General features: G+C 42.4%; 1 protein-coding gene across 2 annotated transcripts; it reads left to right on the plus strand.

The window, feature by feature from the left end:
* Window positions 1-8,701: 8,701 nt before the first annotated feature.
* LOC116358609 (uncharacterized) lies at window positions 8,702-12,365 on the plus strand. Of its 2 annotated transcripts, XM_031810141.1 has the most exons (10): window positions 8,702-8,865; window positions 9,534-9,598; window positions 9,686-9,862; window positions 9,953-10,014; window positions 10,097-10,183; window positions 10,271-10,312; window positions 10,431-10,466; window positions 10,565-11,304; window positions 11,401-11,502; window positions 11,597-12,365. In XM_031810141.1, exons 1-7 carry the CDS (start codon window positions 8,708-8,710, stop codon window positions 10,464-10,466), a joined length of 627 nt encoding a protein of 208 aa, XP_031666001.1. In that variant the 5' UTR covers window positions 8,702-8,707; the 3' UTR covers window positions 10,565-11,304; window positions 11,401-11,502; window positions 11,597-12,365. The 2 variants fall into 2 exon arrangements, with proteins under 2 accessions (XP_031666001.1, XP_031666000.1); XM_031810140.1 differs by having other exon boundaries at window positions 10,565-11,502; window positions 11,597-12,347.
* The last annotated feature ends 8,175 nt before the right edge of the window (window positions 12,366-20,540 follow it).

Below are 20,540 nucleotides of genomic sequence, written 5' to 3' on the forward strand. Positions count from 1 at the left end.
AACTCCATATTAATGCCCATGATTTTGGAATGATGTGTTTGACAAGCAGGTGTCCACATACTTTTGGTAATGTAGTGTATGTACATGTAGGTAGGGGTAAAGGGACTTGGCAACAGGATAAATAATAAACAGTAAGGGAGTGAACTTTATTTATAATAAGGGTTACATGGAGAAAATCAGACTGCTCTAAAATGAAAATGGATGGCACTCCATTCATCAAAATATATTTGACCTAAACCCTTCCTAAATGCTTGAAAAAAAAACAAGAATAAAACAACTAACCCTCCCCTAAACCCAAAATAATAATTAAAACAAAGTGGATAGCAGAGAACATGACTACCGTTTATACTCACTTCTTGAACAGACCAGAGCCTTAGATATGCAGTTTTAGAAACTGGTCTTTGATCTGTTAGCATTACATGGCAATGCAGGGATTTTGACAGAGCACAAGGCTGCGGGCCAGAAGGTTGTGGGTTCATGGACAAGATTAGGGGTGGAAAGATCTCCTTTATTGTAAAACCATTCTATGAGTCTATCATTTTATAAAAATGTAATGAAATTCTACATTATTTTGCATATTAGCAGAGTATTTTATAATACTACACAAATTACCAAAATTCCAGGCTAAGGAAGGACAGAGAGATAGGCCAATGTGTTCATCTTATCATATTTCTCCAATGCCAAATCAGTGTGTCTTGTTTGCAAATAATTAAATCTGAGGTGTCATTAGGAATTCTTACATGGTACTTTCAAAATGTAGGCCTACCTTTCCACCCCAGACAGAGTCGGCCTAACGACTCAGAAAAATGTAAGCTTTAACTGCTGGCTACTCTTCTGTTAACCCAATGAGAGAAGGTCACATGTGTTTCCCTAAAAGCTGTCTGGTTTTAAACATGTGATATTGTACAGAAAGTTAATAGCTTAAATCAAGTGATAGTGACAGAATTAGATTACTTCCCAAGCAAAGTCATTTTTTTGTCTACAAAACAATGATATTCCCATAGATATCGGAGTCACATCTTTCTCTGGTATTTTACAGCTTGTTTCTAGCCTAAAGCATCGCGGACCAAAGCACTGTTATAGATCACTTTATATAGTCAGATCCGTTTTATTTTCTTCAAAATCTTAAGCTAAGAAGAAACAGGCCTGTGCTTTTTGCCATTATCTTTAATACAAAGTAGGCCTTCACTATTTAAAGAGTAGCCCTTCACTATTTAAAGAGTGCATGGTGGGTGGAGGAATGGACAGACAAGTCTATCGATAGCAGTCTACACTATTAGAATTAGTGGTGACTCAAGAAACCCTGGAGATCCTCAAAGAACCTGTGGAGTTCCTCAGGGAACCATTGCTAGTCACTGGTTCATATTTGCACCTTCGGTTAGTTGAGGGGTTCTTGGAGGAACCTTAAATGGTTCAATGAAGCAGCAGGTTCCTGGAAGAACCCTGGAGTGGAGGTGCACTTTGTAGGGGCTTGACTTTAAGCTCAATCTTTTTGGGCCACCCGTTAGAGTAAATGTCATTCCTGTTAATCTGTTCTGTTGTATTGTCATCACATGTTAAAGTTGAACACTGACAGTTTTGTAGCTACAATGAGGCTAATAGAGGTGTCTTAGCTTCTCAAGAGCCTATGCATATCCCAAATTTGGAATAGTTACAGCTTTATATACTCAGCAATGTTAATGTTATGAATATTATTAGAATGATGCAATCTGCATAAATATTCAAGGAAACAAACAAAATTGCAACGTACAAACTTAACATGATGAACAGGAATTACATTTACGCTGACATGTGGCCAAAAAAACGTTTGAAGTCTTGTGAGGATCTGCCTTACAACAGGCCTACAAGCCCTCAGTCCAGCCTCTCTCAGCCTATTGTGGACAGTCTGAGCACTGATGGAGGGATTTTGCGTTCCTGGTGTTACTCGGGCAGTTTTTGTTGCCATCCTATAACTGTCCCGTAGGTGTGATGTTCGGATGTACCGATCCTGTGCAGGTGTTACACGTGGTCTGTCACTGCGAGGACAATCAGCTGACCGTCCTGTCTCCCTGTAGCGCTGTCTTAGGCGTCTCACAGTATGGACGTTGTAATTTATTGCCCTGGCCACATCTGCAGTCCTCATGCCTCCTTGCAGCATGCCTAAGGCACGTTCATGCAGATGAGCAGGGATCCTGGGCATCTTTCTTTTGGAGTTTTTCAGGGTCAGTAGAAAGGCCTCTTTAGTGTCCTAAGTTTTCATAACTGTGACCTTAATTGCCTACCGTCTGTAAGCTGTAGGCAGTGGGGATTTGGGTGCAGAGTTCAACATAGGTTTTGCTTGTCAAAAGCTGCAATAGCCCCGTGTGACACTTCCTCAATCAAGACATTTCACACCTCTTGTTCTGTCTTCATGAAAGGAAAAAGTTTACTTATTATTTTACTCACCACTCAGCTTCTAAAACTGTAGAAACAGAATGGGTTCAACTGTAGCCTATATATACATTCAGTATTTCTTTTAACAACAATATTTGAATGCTCTAATCCAACATATTTCATGTTGTAGGAGATACACTCTCCAGCTGCATAGAGAATGTGAAAAATTGGTCGATGTGCCCTTGAGCAAGGCACTTAACCACACTTTTCTCCAGGGGCGCCGTACTACTATGACTCACCCTATAAATCAACACATTTCACTGCCCCTAGGTGCATTGAAAAAATGTATAAGTTCAAGTCCACCTGAGCGAGTCTGACCACAAGTCAGAGACCACTATGACACATCAAATGTGTTTGATTGATCCTTTTCGTGTAAAGCGACATGTTATCAGGCAATGCAGCTTCAAGGAAGAGACTGTCTGCATGCAAATGCAGATGAACTGAAAATGCACAGTAAGTCCATAATAATTTAGCATAACGCGTATTCCATCATAAATCAAAAACAGATCATGGCCATTGTAGGCTATATTGGCTCTACAATAACAGCACACATTTCTTGTCTGACGTGTGGGCTACAATGTTGCACATTTGTGATGCAAAAGATGGCTAAATGCAAAAATATTATGGGTTCAACAAGGATTCTTCTAAGATCCTCATAGTTCTTCGAAGAACCTTAGAGTTCTTGGAACTGAAAAATGTCCCCAAAAGGTTCTTCCAAGAGCTGCATAAGAGGTTGGGTTTATCGGGGAACCTCCTTCGTTCTTGGGGGTTCTTGCAGGAACCTAACTGCCAAACTGAGAAATGTGGATTTGAATTTGAGAAAACAGCAGGTGCAGGCACTTCATGGAATTTTTTTAAGATCTCCTCAATTTAAGGTAAGGTTTCTCCCTTGTATAATCTAAATTGATATTGTTTTATGATGATACCACCTATCTTTTCATATTTGTGCAAATTACTGTGTTTGGCACTTTCTCCCTTCTTTCTAAAATATAAAATAGACACAATTCAATGGATGTCCATCAACAAAGAGGTAAGAATATGTAGAAGGCAGTTGCTGCATTGGGCACAGATGACTGAACTGACCACCTATTTGTGTGTTTCTGTGTCTGCAGGTATTCTTTTTTTACCCCTTTTTCTTGTGGTATCCAATTGTTAGTAGTTACTGTCTTGTCTCATCACTGCAACTCCCGTACGGACTCGGGTAGGAATGCATCCTCCGAAACACAACCCAACCAAGCCGCACTGCTTCTTAACACAACGCGCATTCAACCTGGAAGCCAGCCGCACCAATGTGTCGGAGGAAACACTGTACACCTAGCGACCTGGTCAGCGTGCACTGCGCCCAGCCCGCCACAGGAGTCACTAGTGCGCGATGAGACAAGGATATCCCTGCCGGCCAAGCCCTCCCTAACCCGGACGACGCTGGGCCAATTGTGCTTCGCCCAAAGGGCCTCCCGGTCGCAGTCGGCTGCGACAGAGCCTGGGCTCGAACCCAGAGTCTCTGGTGAAACAGCTAGCATTGCTTTAGACCACTGCGCCACCCGGTACCGTCTGCAGGTATTCTGACGCCAATGTCCAGTCTCTTGACAACAAGGTAGACGAAATCCGAGCAAGGGTTGCCTTCCACAGAGACATCAGAGACTGTAACGTTCTTTGTTTAACGGAAACATGGCTCACTCGAGACATGCTTTCAGAGTCGGTACAGCCACCTGGTTTCAGGCATCTCTCTGGTAAGAAGAAGGGCGGGGCTGTATGCCTTATGATTAACGAGACGTGGTGTGATCATAACAACATACAGGAACTCAAGTCCTTTTGTTCACCTGACTTAGAATTCCTCACAATCAAATGTCGCCCGTATTATCTACCAAGAGAATTATCTTCGATTATAATCACAGTCGTGTATATTCCCCCCAAAACAGACACATCGACAGCCCTGAAAGAACTTCATTCATCTCTATGTAAACTGGAAACCACATATCCTGAGGCTGCATTTATTGTAGCTGGGGATTTTAACAAGGCTAATCTGAACACAAGGCTCCCCAAATTCTATCAGCATATCAATTGCGCTACCCGGGCTGGCAAAACCCTGGATCATTGTTATTCTAACTTCATTGACGTATATAAGGCCCTCCCCCGCCCTCCTTTCAGGAAAAGCTGACCACAACTCCATTTTGTTGCTCCTAGCCTATAGACAGAAACTAAAACACGAAGCACCCACGCTCAGGTCTGTCAACACTGGTCAGACCAATCGGATTCCACACTTCAAGATTGCTTCGATCACGTGGACTGGGATATGTTCCGCATAGCGTCGAACAATAACATTGATGAATACGCTGATTCGGTGAGCGAGTTTATTAGCAAGTGCATCAGTGATGTTGCACCCACAGCGTCTATTAAAACATTCCCCAACCAGAAACTGTGGATTGATGGAGGCATTCGCGCAAAACTGAAAGTGCGAACCACTGCTTTTAATCAGGGCAAGGTGACCGGAAACATGACCGAATACAAACAGTGTGGCTATTCCCTCCGCAAGGCAATCAAACAAGCTAAGCGTCAGTATAGAGACAAAGTAGAGTCGCAATTCAACGGCTCAGAAACAAGAGGTATGTGGCAGGGTCTACAGTCAATCACGGACTACAAAAAAACAAACAGCCCCGTCGCGGACCACGATGTCTTGCTCCCAGACAGACTAAACAACTCCTTTGCTCGCTTTGAGGACAAAACAGTGCCACTGACACAGCCCGCTACCAAAACCTGCGGGCTCTGCTTAACTGCAGCCAACGACAAACCTCAGATTTCCCACTTCCTGGTTGGATTTTCTCTCGGGTTTTTGCCTGCCATATGAGTTCTGTTACACTCACAGACACCATTCAAACAGTTTTAAAAACTTCAGAGTGTGTTCTACCAAGTGCTACTAATTACATGCATATCCTAGCTTCTGGGCCTGAGTAACAGGCAGTTTACTTTGAGCATGTCAGTCATCCGAATTTCCGAACACAGCCCCCAGCCCTTAAGAAGTTAACTGCTTCTACCTCCAAGCCATAAGACTGCTGAACAGTTAATCAAATGGCTTCCTGGACTATTTGCATTGACCCCCCTATTATATTTTTTCTTATTTCTTGCACAGGCTCAATGTACACTCATCACACACTCACACATACTACACTGACACTCCAACACACACACACACACAAAAACACATACATGCCTATTGACACCACACTCACAGAGATTCACATTCCTTCACTCTCTGTTTATTATCTATGCACATAGTCACTTTACCCCTACCTACATTTACTGTACATATTACCTCAATTACCTTGACTAACCTGTAATCCTGCAAATTGACTCAGTACCTGTACCCCTTATATTTTTATTTTACCTTTATTTTACTAGGCAAGTCAGTTAAGAACAAATTCTTATTTTCAATGACGGCCTAGGAACAGTGGGTTAACTGCCTGTTCAGGGGCAGAACGACAGATTTGTACCTTGTCAGCTCAGGGGTTTGAACTTGCAACTTTCCGATTACTAGTCCAACACTCTAACCACTAGGCTACCCTGCCTAGTAGCCTTATTATTGTTATTTTATCGTGATACAATTTTTCCTTTCAGTTTATTTAGCAAAGTTCTTACCTACTTTTTTAAACTCCATTTTAGCAAATGTTTACTTTAAAACTGTATTGTTGGTTAAAGGCTTGTATTAAGCATTTCACAGTAAGGTCTACACCTGTATTCGGTGTATGTGACAAATACAATTTGATTATCCTTCTGAAAGGTGAATTCACCTCCCCGTGTCTGGTGGAAAGCAAACTCAATCAGGTTTTCCTCTAGGATTTTGCCTGTGATTAGCTCCATTCCATTTATTTTTTATCCTAGAAAACTGCCCAGTACTTATCAATTACAAGCATACCTATAACATGATGCAGCCACCACTATGCTTGGAAATATGGAGAATGGTACTCAGTAATGTGTTGTGTTAGACTTGAATTGTATTCAGGACAAAAAGTGAATTGCTTTGCCAAATTTTGTTGCAGTTGCAATATTTGTGAATAGGCGACTCCGGGGTGCTGGCCTTCTAGGCAGAGTTGCAAAGAAAAATACAAATGATCAGACTGGCCAATAAAAATAAAAGATAAAGATGGGCAAAAGAACACAGACACTGGGCAGAGGAACTCTGCCTAGAAGGCCAGCATCCCGGAGTCGCCTTTTCACTGTTAACTTCTTGGTGACAGGGGGCAGTATTTTCACATCCGGATGAAATGCATGCCCAAATTCAACTGCCTGCTGCTCATCCCCAGAAGATAAGATTAGCATATTATTAGTAGATTTGGATAGAAAACACTCTGAAGTTTCTAACACTGTTTGAATCATGTCTGTGAGTATAACAGAACTTAATTAGCAGGCGAAACCCAGAGGACAAACTATTCAGATTTTTTTTCTTCTGGGGTCAAGGGACCTTCTTGCAGTTCCTATCACTTCCACTGGATGTCAGCATTCTTTAGAAATTGGTTGAGGTTTTTCTTTTGTGTAATGAAGAAGTACGGCCATCTTGAACGAGGGTCACTTGAAGTGTACTGTTAGTTAGAGGCGCGTGACCAGAAAGCTAGCTACAGTTTGTTTTCCTCCTGTATTGAACACAGATCATCCCGTCATCAATTTCATTGATTATTTATGTTAAAAAATACCCAAAGTTGTATTACAAAATTAGTTTGAAATGTTTTGGCAAAGTTTACAGGTAACTTTTGAGATATTTTGTAGTCACGTTGCACAAGTTGGAACCTGTGTTTTTCTGGATCAAATGCGCCAAATAAATTGACATTTTGGATATATATCGATGGAATTAATCGAACAAAAGGACCATTTGTGATATTTATGGGACATATTGGAGTGCCAACAAAAGAAGCTCGTCAAAGGTAAGGCACGAATTATACTTTTATTTCTGCGTTTTGTGTCGCGCCTGCAGGGTTGAAATATGCTTTTCTCTCTTTGTCTACGGAGGTGCTATCCTCAGATAATTTCATCGGTTGCTTTCGCCGAAAAGCCCTTTTGAAATCTGACATGTTGGCATGACATGCTGACATGTTGGCTTTCTTGCATGTGTGATTTAATGAAAGTTAGATTTTTCTAGTAATATATTTTGAATTTGGAGCTCTGAATTTTCCCTGGCTTTTGGCCTGGGACGCTAACCGTCCCAGAGAGGTTAACTTTGAGACTGGTGTTTTGTGGGTACTTTTTAATGAAGCTGCCAGTTGAAGACTGTTGAGGAGTCTGTTTCTCAAACTAGACACTCTAATGTACTTGTTCTCTTGCTCAGTTGTGCAACGGGGTCTCCACACTCCTCTTTCTATTCTGGTTAGAGACAGTTTGCGCTGTTCTGTGAAGGGAGTAGTACACAGCATTGTTTGAGATCTTCAGTTTCTTGGCATTTTCTAACATGGAATAGCCTTAATTTCTCAGAACAAGAATAGACTGATGAGTTTCAGAAGAAAGTTCTTTGTTTCATGTTAAACACAGAGTGAGTCCATGCAACTTATTATCTAACTTGTTAAGAACAATTTTACTGCTGAACATATTTAGGGTTGCCATAACAAAGGGGTTGAATACTTATTGATTCAAGACATTTCAGCTTTTCATTTTTAATACATTTTCATAATTTAATTGGGAAAAGATAAATCTTTGACATTATGGGGTATTGTGTGTTGGCGAGTGACGAAACATCTCAATTGAATACATTTTAAATTCAGGCTGTAACACAAGAAAATGTTTTTGAATACTTTCTGAAGGCATACAGGATGAAAAAGATGGGACTTTTATATGTGGAATTTTCAATGCAATCTCCTCGTATCCATAGTTCTGATGATTGTTTCAATTAGATTGATGTATCAACCTGTCAGTTTAACTCAATGTATTTAAGTTGAAGTTTTACCCTATTTTCAATGTTTATAACGCTGGTGTAACGGTTGTCGTCGGGAGAAAGAGAGGACCAAGGTGCAGCGTGGTAAGTATTCATTGGAATTTAATAAAGAATGAATACTGAAACAAAAACAATACACGACAAACGAACAGTCCTGGGGCCTGTTGCACAAAAGTAGAATTAAGACATCCGGGATAAATGACTCAGCTGAGCTCAATGAAGCCAAAACATGTGCGTCCAGGCTTAATTGGTTGCACAAAGACCAAGCCAGGATGAGCAGACACGGATTCATTAAGCCAGGTGAAACCAATCCTGGATAGGTGCGCGCTCACGGCTCACTCAAATAGACCCCGCCACAGATCACAGATTAACTGATTTACCATGGCAACTAGAGCCGCGTACTTTTCCCCGTCGGAAGCACAAATCCTCATGGAGGCATACGAGGAGGTAAAAGATATAATTAAGAAGAAAGGCAACACCGCCACAGTGATAAAGCAAAGAGAAAAAGCGTGGCAAAGTATTGCAGACCGCCTGAATGCGTAAGTAGTGCACAATTACATACTCACCGCTCCGCTGAAACATCACAATTACAATTCAAATATTTAATTCACAACTCCAAAAATGCAGTTGTACTGTAATTATTTTTTATTTATTTTTTATTTTTATTTCACCTTTATTTAACCAGGTAGGCTAGTTGAGAACAAGTTCTCATTTGCAACTGCGACCTGGCCAAGATAAAGCATAGCAGTGTGAGCATACAACAAAGAGTTACACATGGAGTAAACAATTAACAAGTCAATAACATAGTAGAAAACAAAGGGCGGGGTCTATATACAATGTGTGCAAAAGGCATGAGGAGGTAGGCAAATAATTACAATTTTGCAGATTAACACTGGAGTGATAAAAGATCAGATGGTCATGTACAGGTAGAGATATTGGTGTGCAGAAAAGTAAATAAATAAAAACAGTATGGGGATGAGGTAGGTGAAAAGGGTGGGCTATTTACCAATAGACTATGTACAGCTGCAGCTGTTACATTTTTTATTGAAATGCACTGCAGATATGAGTGAAATTGTGTAAAGTAACTCCATCACACTGTATAAAGCTATGATACATTTTTTGATATTTTTACTGAAAACAAGACAAAAATACCAAGTAATTTTTTGCAGTGTGACTCCATTGTGTGTGTGTGTGTGTGTGTGTGTAGATTAAACATGAACGGGCCAAAACGGACATGGCAGCAGATCAAATACAAGAACATTCTGCAGAATGGTATGGTCCCTGACTAATATTTAACAAAGCACAAGCATATATTGTACCCAGAAGGTGCCTGCTCACACATTGTCTGTACTGTTTTAGCAGTGAAAAAGAATACCCACAGACAAGGCACGGGTGGTGGGTCACCAAAGGCTGACCTTACCCCAGCAGAGGACATGGCCTTGGAGCTAAATAAAGGCAGGCCCGTCTTAGAGGGGATCCCTGGGGGGAAAGAGACGAGCATAGGTTCCTCCCAAGATGCCACCCGCTTCATTCAAGGTATGTCCTTCCATCTCTACATGGGATACAACCACATTCATATTGAATCAATTTGGACTGTCTGACTTTGGTTTACCTATTGCCTTGCAGTGTCTGGCAGCACTGTGTTCCTGTTAGAGCCACCAGCACAAGCACCAGACGATGCTGATCCAGTGAGTACTCCATCAAAGGCATACTGTAGGCCTGGCATGTCTTGTCTACTAGCTTCAATATGAATCCGATTAAATGTGATAGGGTGAAGGCCCCAGTGCAGCAGCAACAGCACATGATGGAGACGATGATGAGGAGGAGACCATCTCTCTGGATTCCAGAAGGCATGAGGTATCATGTTAAGACTGTGAAAGTACTATTTACTCTACAATGGTGAGGAGTCCTCATCAAAATCAAAAAATCTAATTTCTTTTACAGGACCCAGATGCTATACAGTGGGAAAACCAGCCTGGCAACATAGTGCGTATTAATAAAAGGACACCACATCCTGCCAAATTCCAGCTGCGCTAATTGTATTGTGTTCACAGAGCTCACAATACACAAATGTATTAATCATTATTTTTCTTTCCTCCCCCAGCTCCAAGAAGATGACACAGCTCAAAATAAAAATTAGGTATATTCTCGTAAAGTCAAGTGAGCCATGACATATGAGCTCTTATTGTGAGCACACAGGACGGTGGCATCTTTCTAAGGTTTTTTTTATTTTCCCAGCAATCAGTACAACCAAGTCATCGTTATAAGGCATCGCCCTCTTTTGCCCACCCCCCCAGCACCAGGTGTGGCCACTAGCCTATATGAAGGCCCAAAATTGTGTGTTCCTTTCTGCTCTGACAATGGCATGCCCATTCGTGCGAGATGTGGTGGATGAAGAAGCACTTGTGCTGAGGAGAGCCTTCAGGCGAGAAAGGGTCTTCAGGGACCGGTTGGACCCACTGGCCTTCCCTGATGACCATCTATATGAAAGATACAGGTTTTCTGCAGATGGCATCAGGTATCTATGCAGACTACTGGGTCCCAGGATTAAGCACCGCACTGCACGGAGCCATGCACTGAGTGTGGAGCAAATGGTTTGTGTGGCCTTGCGCTTTTTTGCTAGTGGAGCCTTCCTGTACTCAGTGGGGGATGCAGAACAGCTGAACAAGGCCACAATTTGACGCACAATAAGGAGTGTGTGTCTGGTTATCAAAGCATTAGCAGATGTCTTCATCTCCTTCCCTGGCCACAGAAGACTCTGTGACATCAAAGAGGAGTTCTATAGGATTGCAGGTAAGAGGATCTACAAATTACAGGACAACTGTTAACACATAGTAGGATACTCATTACTTTGTGTGACAGGTTTCCCCAATGTCATTGGTGCAGTGGACTGCACACACATAAGGATAAAAGCCCCCTCAGGTGCCCATGAGGCCGATTTTGTGAATAGGAAATCCTTTCACAGCATTAATGTTCAGGTGAACATAACTTTTTGATATTGTCCATTGACGAACACTCTGCATTGCCAGTGATGTGCATTGATTGGTGTAATATTCCTCATCTTATGATTTCAGATGGTCTGCAATGCTGACTGTGTGATCAGCAATGTTGTGGCAAAATGGCCTGGCTCAGTCCATGACTCCAGAATCTTTCGGGCCTCTGAAATCTATCACAAGGTAAGCCACACAACCCCTATTTATAACCATCATGGCTGTGTCAAGAATATCACTGTGTTTATGAGGTAGTAATGATGAGATTTTGTGTTGACAGGTGAATTCTCTGGTGTGTTGCTGGGAGACAGGGGGTATGGCTGCCAGCCTTTTCTCCTGACACCTTTCACAGACCCCCAGGAAGCACAGCAGGCCTACAACCATGCCCATGCCAGGACCAGGGCCAGAGTTGAAATGACCTTTGGCCTCCTGAAGGCACGCTTTCACTGCCTTCACAAATTAAGGGTCAGCCCTGTTAGGGCATGTGATATTACTGTGGCTTGTGCTGTCCTCCACAATGTGGCCTGCCTGAGGAAGGAGAGGGCCCCCAGAGTGCCACCAGCCATGGACTGGGACAATCCGGCAATCTTCCCTGATGACGACAGTGGTCGGCTGCTGAGGGACCAATATGTGTTGAATTATTTTAGTTAGTATGTGTGCTTTCAATTTTGGTTAAATATGTCCTGCGGTGGCAGAGGAATTTGGTTTTTTTTGGGTTCGTTTTTTGACGAATTTGGCCTCTTATGATGTTTGTGCGGTATACTGTGTGTAATACAAGGCTGCAGGGAGGCTACTGCATCCAGTCATTTGTCTGTTCAGTTGATGTGTATGGATTTGTCCTGCATTTATTTTAGTGTGCAGACATGCAGGGTTGTTATATACAGACCTTTGAATGTGTATGTATCATTTTGTATAATATGCTTGGATTCTGTGCTTTCCATCTTGTAGAGTCACTGTGACTTCAGTTTCGAAAGGAGCTGATGGTTTACCTGCTTTGTTTTGTCCTTATTCAATAAAGGAACATAATGTTACACATTGTGTTTTTATATTCATATGGAATGTGTATTTGTTTATATGACAGAGTACTAGGGCCACACTGAAGAAAAAGGATAAAGTCATAAATTTATGAGGCTGGTTCTTTCTGCAGAAAAGCTACATATTGTTTTGATACTTATGACAATGTGATACTTAATATTCTGGCACATCAGCATGTCTTTGTTTATGAAACCATACTGAAGTACAATTTCACGAAATGCCCCACATCTGTCATTTTAACAACTGTCCTCCTTTAAAACAACTGGTTACAATATTATGACTTGTGTTTTTTTCCCCTCTGTGGCCCTAATATTCTATCATTTTATATATAGCCTTATAGTCTATGGGAAACTGTAAATTATCTAATGATAGCAACATCATCTAAAAATCATTTTTTATCCAAAATCATTGAAATTAATGATCACAAACGTTTAAATAATAACAGTGGGTCTAGTTATATGTGATAACAATGTATAGTGAGCAGTGAAATAACTATTGGTTTCCATTTGTGGTGACTGCTGACTGACATTAGGGATGAGATTAAATAGATCCTGGAATTTAGCCTGGTCTGGAGCAGGCTAGCTCCACAGAATAAATCTCCATGGTAATTTATACCATAACATATCCTCCTGCCCCCTATCCATCTTTAGTGCAACCGGATTACGGATCAATTGAGCCAGGATCACCAAGATATCCTGGCTTAATCCCTTATCCTAGTTTTGTGCAACAGGCCCCTGAACGGTGCAACAAAACACAGAACAGAAAATAAACACCCACAACTCAAAAGTGAAACAAGGCTACCTAAGTATGATTCTCAATCAGGGACAACGATTGACAGCTGCCTCTGATTGAGAACCATACCAGGCCGAACACAGAACATCATTATAGAAAACTATAGAAAAAATAACATAGACAACCCACCCAACTCACGCCCTGCCCATACTAAAACAAAGACAAAACAAAGGAACTAAGGTCAGAACGTGACAGATGGTTAAAATGAGATAAACAGTACTGGTTGATGACCTTGTTTAAATTGAATGTATATTCAACGTTGAGTCCACGTCACAATACGTTGACAAAATGACGTTGAGAAAACGTTGATTCAACCAGCGTGCGCCCAGTGGGCACTGTTTATCCAGTCGTGACTCATGTGTGCCTATATCTCTGAATGAGTAGACATGGCCTATGACAACATTTCTCCATTAGGCTAATTTACAAAATCTACATTTTTATATCATTCTTTCCTTTGGTTGTGTAATTGTATTATACAAACGATATGAAATATGTTTTAAAATGCTTGTAGCCAATTAAACCCCATGGGATTCCCAAGCCAGTCCAAGTCCATACTATGCCTCTCTTTGAGTGAACAATTGAACTCTGGAGAGGAGCTCTCTCACAGTTTGTCCACCTCACATAAAATATAGTTCACTATGAGCACTTCATGGGTAGTCATTGAAGTCTGTTATGCAGGTGCATGACACAAACGGACTGGCCATTGGGCAGTACAGCTTTTCGGGCGAATGTCAGGTGAGCTGTTCCATCTTTAGCCCAGTGGAACAGGTTGCTAGACAGATGAGTGACATAGGGACATGTTGCGATGGACCAGTGGTTTATATTTGAGTAATAGTAAGTACATGTTCTACTGCAGCTCTTATACAATAACATTTCTAACAGGCTTCTAAAGTAGAATTAAGATAAGTACCTGCACCTTTTTCATTCCACTTCATGCTATGGAGAAGGGTGTAACATGGCTCAGGTTTCTATGGACAGGGGTGTAACACAGGTCAGGTTGCTATGGATAATGGACTGATAAGGGACTGGTTGCTATGGAGTATACAGAATAAATGGGTCGGGATGGCAGGTTGCTATGACAGCACAAGTCTCAGACAGTGCATAAAAAGGGCCAGGGCAGAACGGAGGAGTGGCAGAATGGGAAGGATAAGAATAGAAAAAATATCTATGTATCCATTTGCACAGAAATTCTATTACTATTGCTACTTATTTTAGTAATAGTATACTGTATAGTAACATATATAATATTGCTGATATGGTACCCAAACTGACATGACATACACACACACGTAGGCTCGGCCCTAGTTTATGTGCTGTCTGACACCTGGAGTTGGAAGACAATGCCAAAGGACTAGTCAGCCCTTCCCCCCTGTCAGTTGTTCACTGTTGCAGTATTCAGAGGACTGCCTATTTAATGTGATGGAATAATACTATTGTATCCATGTTTGGTACCTACAGTTCCAGTTAAAAGTTTTGACACACCTAGGTTTGACTATTTTCTACATTGTAGAATAACAGTGAAGATATCAAAACTATGAAATAACACATGTAATAATAAAAAAATTGTTAAACAAATCAAAATATATTTTATATTAATAGACTCTTCAAAGTAGCCACCCTTTGCCTTGATGACAGCTTTGCCCACTCTTACATGTGTGTGTGTATATCATGTCAGGTTTGGTACCGTATTCACTGAGGATAACTCTGATGCTATCTATGTATATGGATATATTATCTCTGTGGTTACATTTATCTGTATAGGTTGAACTCCAAATTACTAAATACAAAAATGTTTTATGGTTCTCTCAGGAATTAAGTCGTATTTACACTGGTCTCATCCCCCACACAAGCATTTAAATGCTGTGACACCCTGTTTAGATTGGGCCTTGTGGTCAGGTTACACTGTAAACTTGGTGTTGCTTGATTGGTCAAAGGTGGTAAGTTTTGGGTTAAAAGGTTACACCTTCAGATGTTCTCTCTCTTATCCTGCTTCATTCTATAGCTAAAGGACTCCTGATATCTCCAGGAGTGAGAAGTATACTTCTTTTGTCTTAATCTGTTGTCGTCTAGTACTGTCTTTCTGCTAGCTAGGGAAATCTACTTTAGGTGCTGCCTGCCTTCCAAGTAGCCTACTTGGTGGGTGAACTGCTGACTGCTCATAATTTGCAGATAGTTGACACATTAATTAACCAGGATCAAGGAGGAGAGCAACTTGTGACTTGTGTTGGTAATCAGTGGCTGTATTAGAGGGGGAGTGGTTTCACCTCTCCTAGGCAATCAGCAATTAGTACAGGGAGGTGTGCTCTCCACCTCTGTTTGGCAATTCGAAATTCGTGTTAGTTCTTCAGTCTCCACTCGTTTCTTAGTCTCAGCTGTAAGCGAAGGTCTTGTTCGTTGGCGGTTTTGTCGCAAAACGAAGACTGTCGCCGAAACAGACGGTTCTGCGCAGTTGTTCGAGGAAGGGTCCACATCACTCTCTCACTTGAGTAACTTACCAAGTAATTTACAGATTCTCATTTTGCAGGTTTGTCAACTATGTCTGTGTTTTCTATACCTGTCCGCACCTCTCCCTATACCCTTTACAGATGCTCCCCACCCCCTTCGCTGCAACCCTTCCAATTTAGTGTACCCTGCAGGCACAACCCATGTGGAATTCCAGGTCTCTGGCAGCGTTTGAATCTGCCGACCTGTGGTCAAGAACGGCGAGTTCATCTCAGCCTATGTTATCCTTCAATCCCTTGACTTTTTCGACTTGACGGAGACATGAATCACCCCAGAGAACACCGCTACTCCAGCGGCTCTTTCTTCATCTGACTGTTTTCTCTCATAGTCTGAAAGCATCTGTTTGTTGTAATCTCACCGTTTCGCAATCCCCTTCAAATCACAAGGCAGTCAATATGCTTGACCTCATCTTTATCTCATCTCCAAGTCACTGACCACTACTTTGCTTCCCTTTCCTCCAACCCTAAACACTCAGCCCCTACCCAGATGGTCATGTGCCGTTGCAATATTCTCTCCTCTTCTATCCTATCATCTCTCCCTTCTTCTAAATCCCTCTCTCTCCTGATTCTTCCTCTTCAACCCTACTCTCCTCCCTTTCCGCATCCTATTGGGGCAGCAGGTAGTGTAGTGCTTAGAGCGTTGGGCCAGTAACCGAATCCCCGAGCTGACAAAGTAAACATCTGTCGTTCTGCCCCTGAACAAGGCTGTTAACCCACTGTTCCCCACTAGGCCGTAATTGTAAATAAGAATTTGTTCTTAACTTCATTACGGTAGAGGGCACTATTTTCACCTCCGGATGAAAAGCATGCCCAAAAGTAAACTGCCTGCTACTCAGGCCCAGAAGCTAGGTTATGCATATAATTTATAGATTTGGATAGAAAACACTCTGAAGTTTCTAAAACTGTGACAATAATGTCTGAGTATAACATAACTGATTTGGAAGGTGAAAACCTGTCCATCCAGAAAGTGGGATTTTCTTATGTTTGTAGTTTTCTATTCAATGCCATTACAGTATCCATTGACTTAGGACTCAAATTGCACTTCCTATGGCTTCCACTAGATGTGAACAGTCTTTAGAAATTGTTTCAGGCTTGTATTCTAAAAATTTCGGGAGTAAGAGCACTCAATGAGTGGACACTGCAGTGTCCCAAAGCTTTTTCATGCGCACGACCGAGAGCGGCGCCTTTTATATTGACAACGTAATTGTCCGGTTGAAATATTATTGATTATTTAGGCTGAAAACAACCTGAGGATTGATTATAAACATTGTTTGACATGTTTCTACGAACTTTACTGATACTATTTGGATTTTTCGTCTGCCTGTTTTTACTGCGTTTGAGCCTGTGGATTACTGAACAGAACGCGTGAACAAAACGGAGGTTTTTGGATGTAAAAAGGGACTTTATCGAACAAAACAAACATTTATTGAGTAAATGGGAGTCTTGTGAGTGCAACAATATGAAGATCATCAAAGGTAAGTGATTCATTTTATTGCTATTTCTAACTTGTGTAACTCCTCTGGTTACTGTTTGTTATGATTTGTCTGCTGGGCGCTGTTCTCAGATAATCGCATGGTATGCTTTCACCATAAAGCCTTTTTGAAATCTGACACCGTGGTTGGATTAACAAGAAGTTAATCTATAAAACCGATGTATAACACTTGTATGTTTTATGAATTTTTGATGAGTATTTCTGTTTTTGAATTTGTCGCTCTGCAATTTCACTGGATGTTGGCCAGGTGGGACGCTAGCGTACCACGTACCCTAGTGAGGTTTTAACTGATTTGCCTAGTTAAATAAAATCCTATGACTTACACTGAGCTGGCCGGGAGGAAAGGGGACAATCTTCCCCTCCTGCTGCGTGAATGAGTGACTCATTGCGAGCTTACAGAACAGGGCTGCAGGCAGCTGAGCAAAAATTGAGGAAAACTAAACTTATGGAGGACCTATCATCCTTTCACTCCCTCCTCTCTACCTTCTTTCTCTGTATCTGTTGCTAAAGCCACTTTCTATCACTCTAAATTTCAAGCTTCTGCCTCTAACCCTAGGAAACTATTTTCCACCTTCTCCCTCTCTGGACAACTTTGTCAACCAATATGAAAAAAAGGTTGACGACATCAACCACTCATTCACTCAGCCTATTGAGTCCACTGGTCTCAGTCACACAGAACCTCCCTACACCTTGACTCTCTCCAGATGACATCCTGCGACTAGTGAGGTCTGGCCGCCCGGCAACCTGCCCTCTCGACCCTCATTCCCTTCTCTAGACCATCTCCGGAGACCTTCTCACTTCCCTCAATTCATCCCTGACCAATGGCTGCATGCCCTCTGACTTCAAAATGGCCAGACTTGCTACAATAAATGTGGCCTCAGGATTTGTGGTTTCCAGTGTAGTTCCTTGAGGGCTGTCATGGTATCAGCTTGAGGGGGAATATACACGTCTGACTATAACCGAAAATAATAATAATAATAATATCTTGGGAGGTATACAGTCCAGATTTGATTGAGGTATTCTAGGTCGGGTGAAGAAAAGGACTTGATTTTCTGTTTATCACAATCACACCATGAGTGTCTTGAAGCATACACCCCCACCTTTCCCCCACCTTTCCCAGAGAGTTCTTTATTCCTGTCTGTGCCATGTACTGAGAACCCAGATGGCTGTATGGACAGGGAAAGTATATCGCGAGAGCGCCTTCTCTGTGTCATGAAGGCTATACGCACTGCCAAGCAGACTCTTTCTCCTCTTATCTTCCTCCTAGATTTGCTGCCTTTGACACCGTGAACCATCAGATCCTCCTCTCCACCCTCCCAGGGCTGGACATCTCAGGCTATGCACACTCTTGGATTGCATCCTGGCAGATATCGGTGTGCCTGGCAGATATCTCAACTTGGATGTCGGCCCACCACCTCAAGCTAAACAAGTCGGAACTGCTCTTCCTCCTGGGGAAGGCCTGCCCACTCAAAGATCTTTCCATCACTGTTGACGACTCCAGTGTCGCCCTCCCAGAGTGCAAAGAACCTTGCCATGACCCTGGACAACACCCTGTTCTCTGCAAACATCAAAGCATTGTCCCACTCCTGCAGGTTCATGCTCTACAACATCCGTAGGGTACGACCCTACCTCACAGGAAGTGGCACAGTTCCCTGCTTGTGCCTTCAAACCCCTGCAACTTATCCAGAACGCAGCAGCAGCCCGGTTTTCAACCTTCCCAAGCTCTCTCGTCACCGACTCGTCCGCACACTCCACTGGCTTCCAGTTTAAGCTCGCATCCACTACAAGACCATGGTGCTTACTTACTGAACAGCAAGAGGAACTGCCCCTTCCTACTTCAGGCTATGCTCAAACCCTACACCTCAACCCGAGCACTCTTATATCACTTTAGGTCTCTTGGCACTCCCACCTCTACCATTGTTCCTGTCCCAATAAAGCTAAGGAAACTGAGCTAAATGATCTATCGCCCCGTAGCACTCCTGTCATCATGAAGTGCTTTGAGAGACTAGTCAAGGATCATATCACCTCCACCCTACCTGATACCCTAGACCCACTTTGCCTACCACCCCAATAGGTCCACAGACGACGCAATCACAATCCCACTGCACACTGCCCTAACCCATCTGGACAAGAGGAATACCTATGTAAGAATGCTGTTCATTGACTACAGCTCAGCATTTAACACCATAGAACCCCCCGAACTCGTCATTACCCGCCCTGTGAAATTGGGTTCTGGACATTCTGATCGGCCGCACCCAGGTGGTGAGGGTAGGAAACAACATCTCCAGCCCGCTGATCCTCAACACTGGGGCCCCACAAGGGTGCGTTCTCAGCCCTCTCCTGTACTCCCTGTTCACTCATGACTGCGTGGCCATGCACGCTTCTAACTCAATTATCAAGTTTGCAGACGACACTACAGTGGTAGGCTTTATTACCAACAACGACGAGACTGTCTACAGGGAGTAGGTGAGTGCCCTCGGAGTGTGGTGTCAGGAAAATACCTCTCCCTCAACGTCACCTAGACAAAGTAGATGAGTGGACTTCAGGAAACAGCAGAGGGAGCAACCCCCTATCCACATCGACGGGACATTGGTGGAGAAGGTGGAAAGTTACTCGGCGTACACATCACGGACAAACTGAAATGGTCAACCCACACAGACAGCGTGGTGAAGAAGGCGCAACAGCGACTCTTCAACCTTAGGAGGCTGAAGAAATTTGGCTTGTCACCAAAAACATTCACAAACTTTCACAGATGTACAATCGAGAGCATCCTGTCGGGCTGTATTACCGCCTGGTACGGCAACTGCTCCGCTCTCCAGAGGGTAGTGCGGTCTGCCTCCATGACACCTACAGCACCCAATGTCACAGGAAGGCCACAAAGATCATCAAGGACAACAACCACCCAAGCCACTGCCTGTTCACCCGCATCAGAGCTGGGACCGAGAGACTGAAAAACAGCTTCTATCTCAAGGCCATCAGACTGTTAAACAGCCATCACTAACATTGAGTGGCTGCTGCCAACATACTGACAAAAATCTCTAGCCACTTTAATAGTTAATAATTGGATGTAATACATGTATCACTAGTCACTTTAAACAATGCCACTTTATATAATGATTACATACCCTAAATGACTCATCTAATATGTATATACTGTACTCTATACCATCTACTGCATCTTGCCTATGCCGCCCAGCCATCGCTTATCCATATATTTATACTATGTACATATTCTTATTCATCCCTTTACACTTTGTGTGTGTATGTATAAGGTAATTGTTGTGAAATTGTTAGATATTACTGCACTGTAGGAACTAGAAGCACAAGCATTTTGCTAACCATGTGTATGTGACCATTAACATTTGATTTGAAGCTCTTCTCTATCCTGGCACCCCAATGGTGGA

This window comes from Oncorhynchus kisutch, linkage group LG30 (genome assembly GCF_002021735.2).
Source record: "Oncorhynchus kisutch isolate 150728-3 linkage group LG30, Okis_V2, whole genome shotgun sequence".
NCBI classification, from domain to species: Eukaryota; Metazoa; Chordata; class Actinopteri; order Salmoniformes; family Salmonidae; genus Oncorhynchus; species Oncorhynchus kisutch.

What these genes read in the sequence shown, in the direction of transcription:
- LOC116358609 (XM_031810141.1), top strand. Translation starts at nt 8,708, where the DNA reads ATGGCAACTAGAGCCGCGTACTTTTCCCCGTCGGAAGCACAAATCCTC. An exon ending in TGGATTCCAGAAGGCATGAG is followed by an intron (nt 10,184 to 10,270) that starts GTATCATGTTAA and finishes TTTCTTTTACAG; the next exon opens with GACCCAGATGCTATACAGTG. An exon ending in AAAACCAGCCTGGCAACATA is followed by an intron (nt 10,313 to 10,430) that starts GTGCGTATTAAT and finishes TTCCTCCCCCAG; the next exon opens with CTCCAAGAAGATGACACAGC.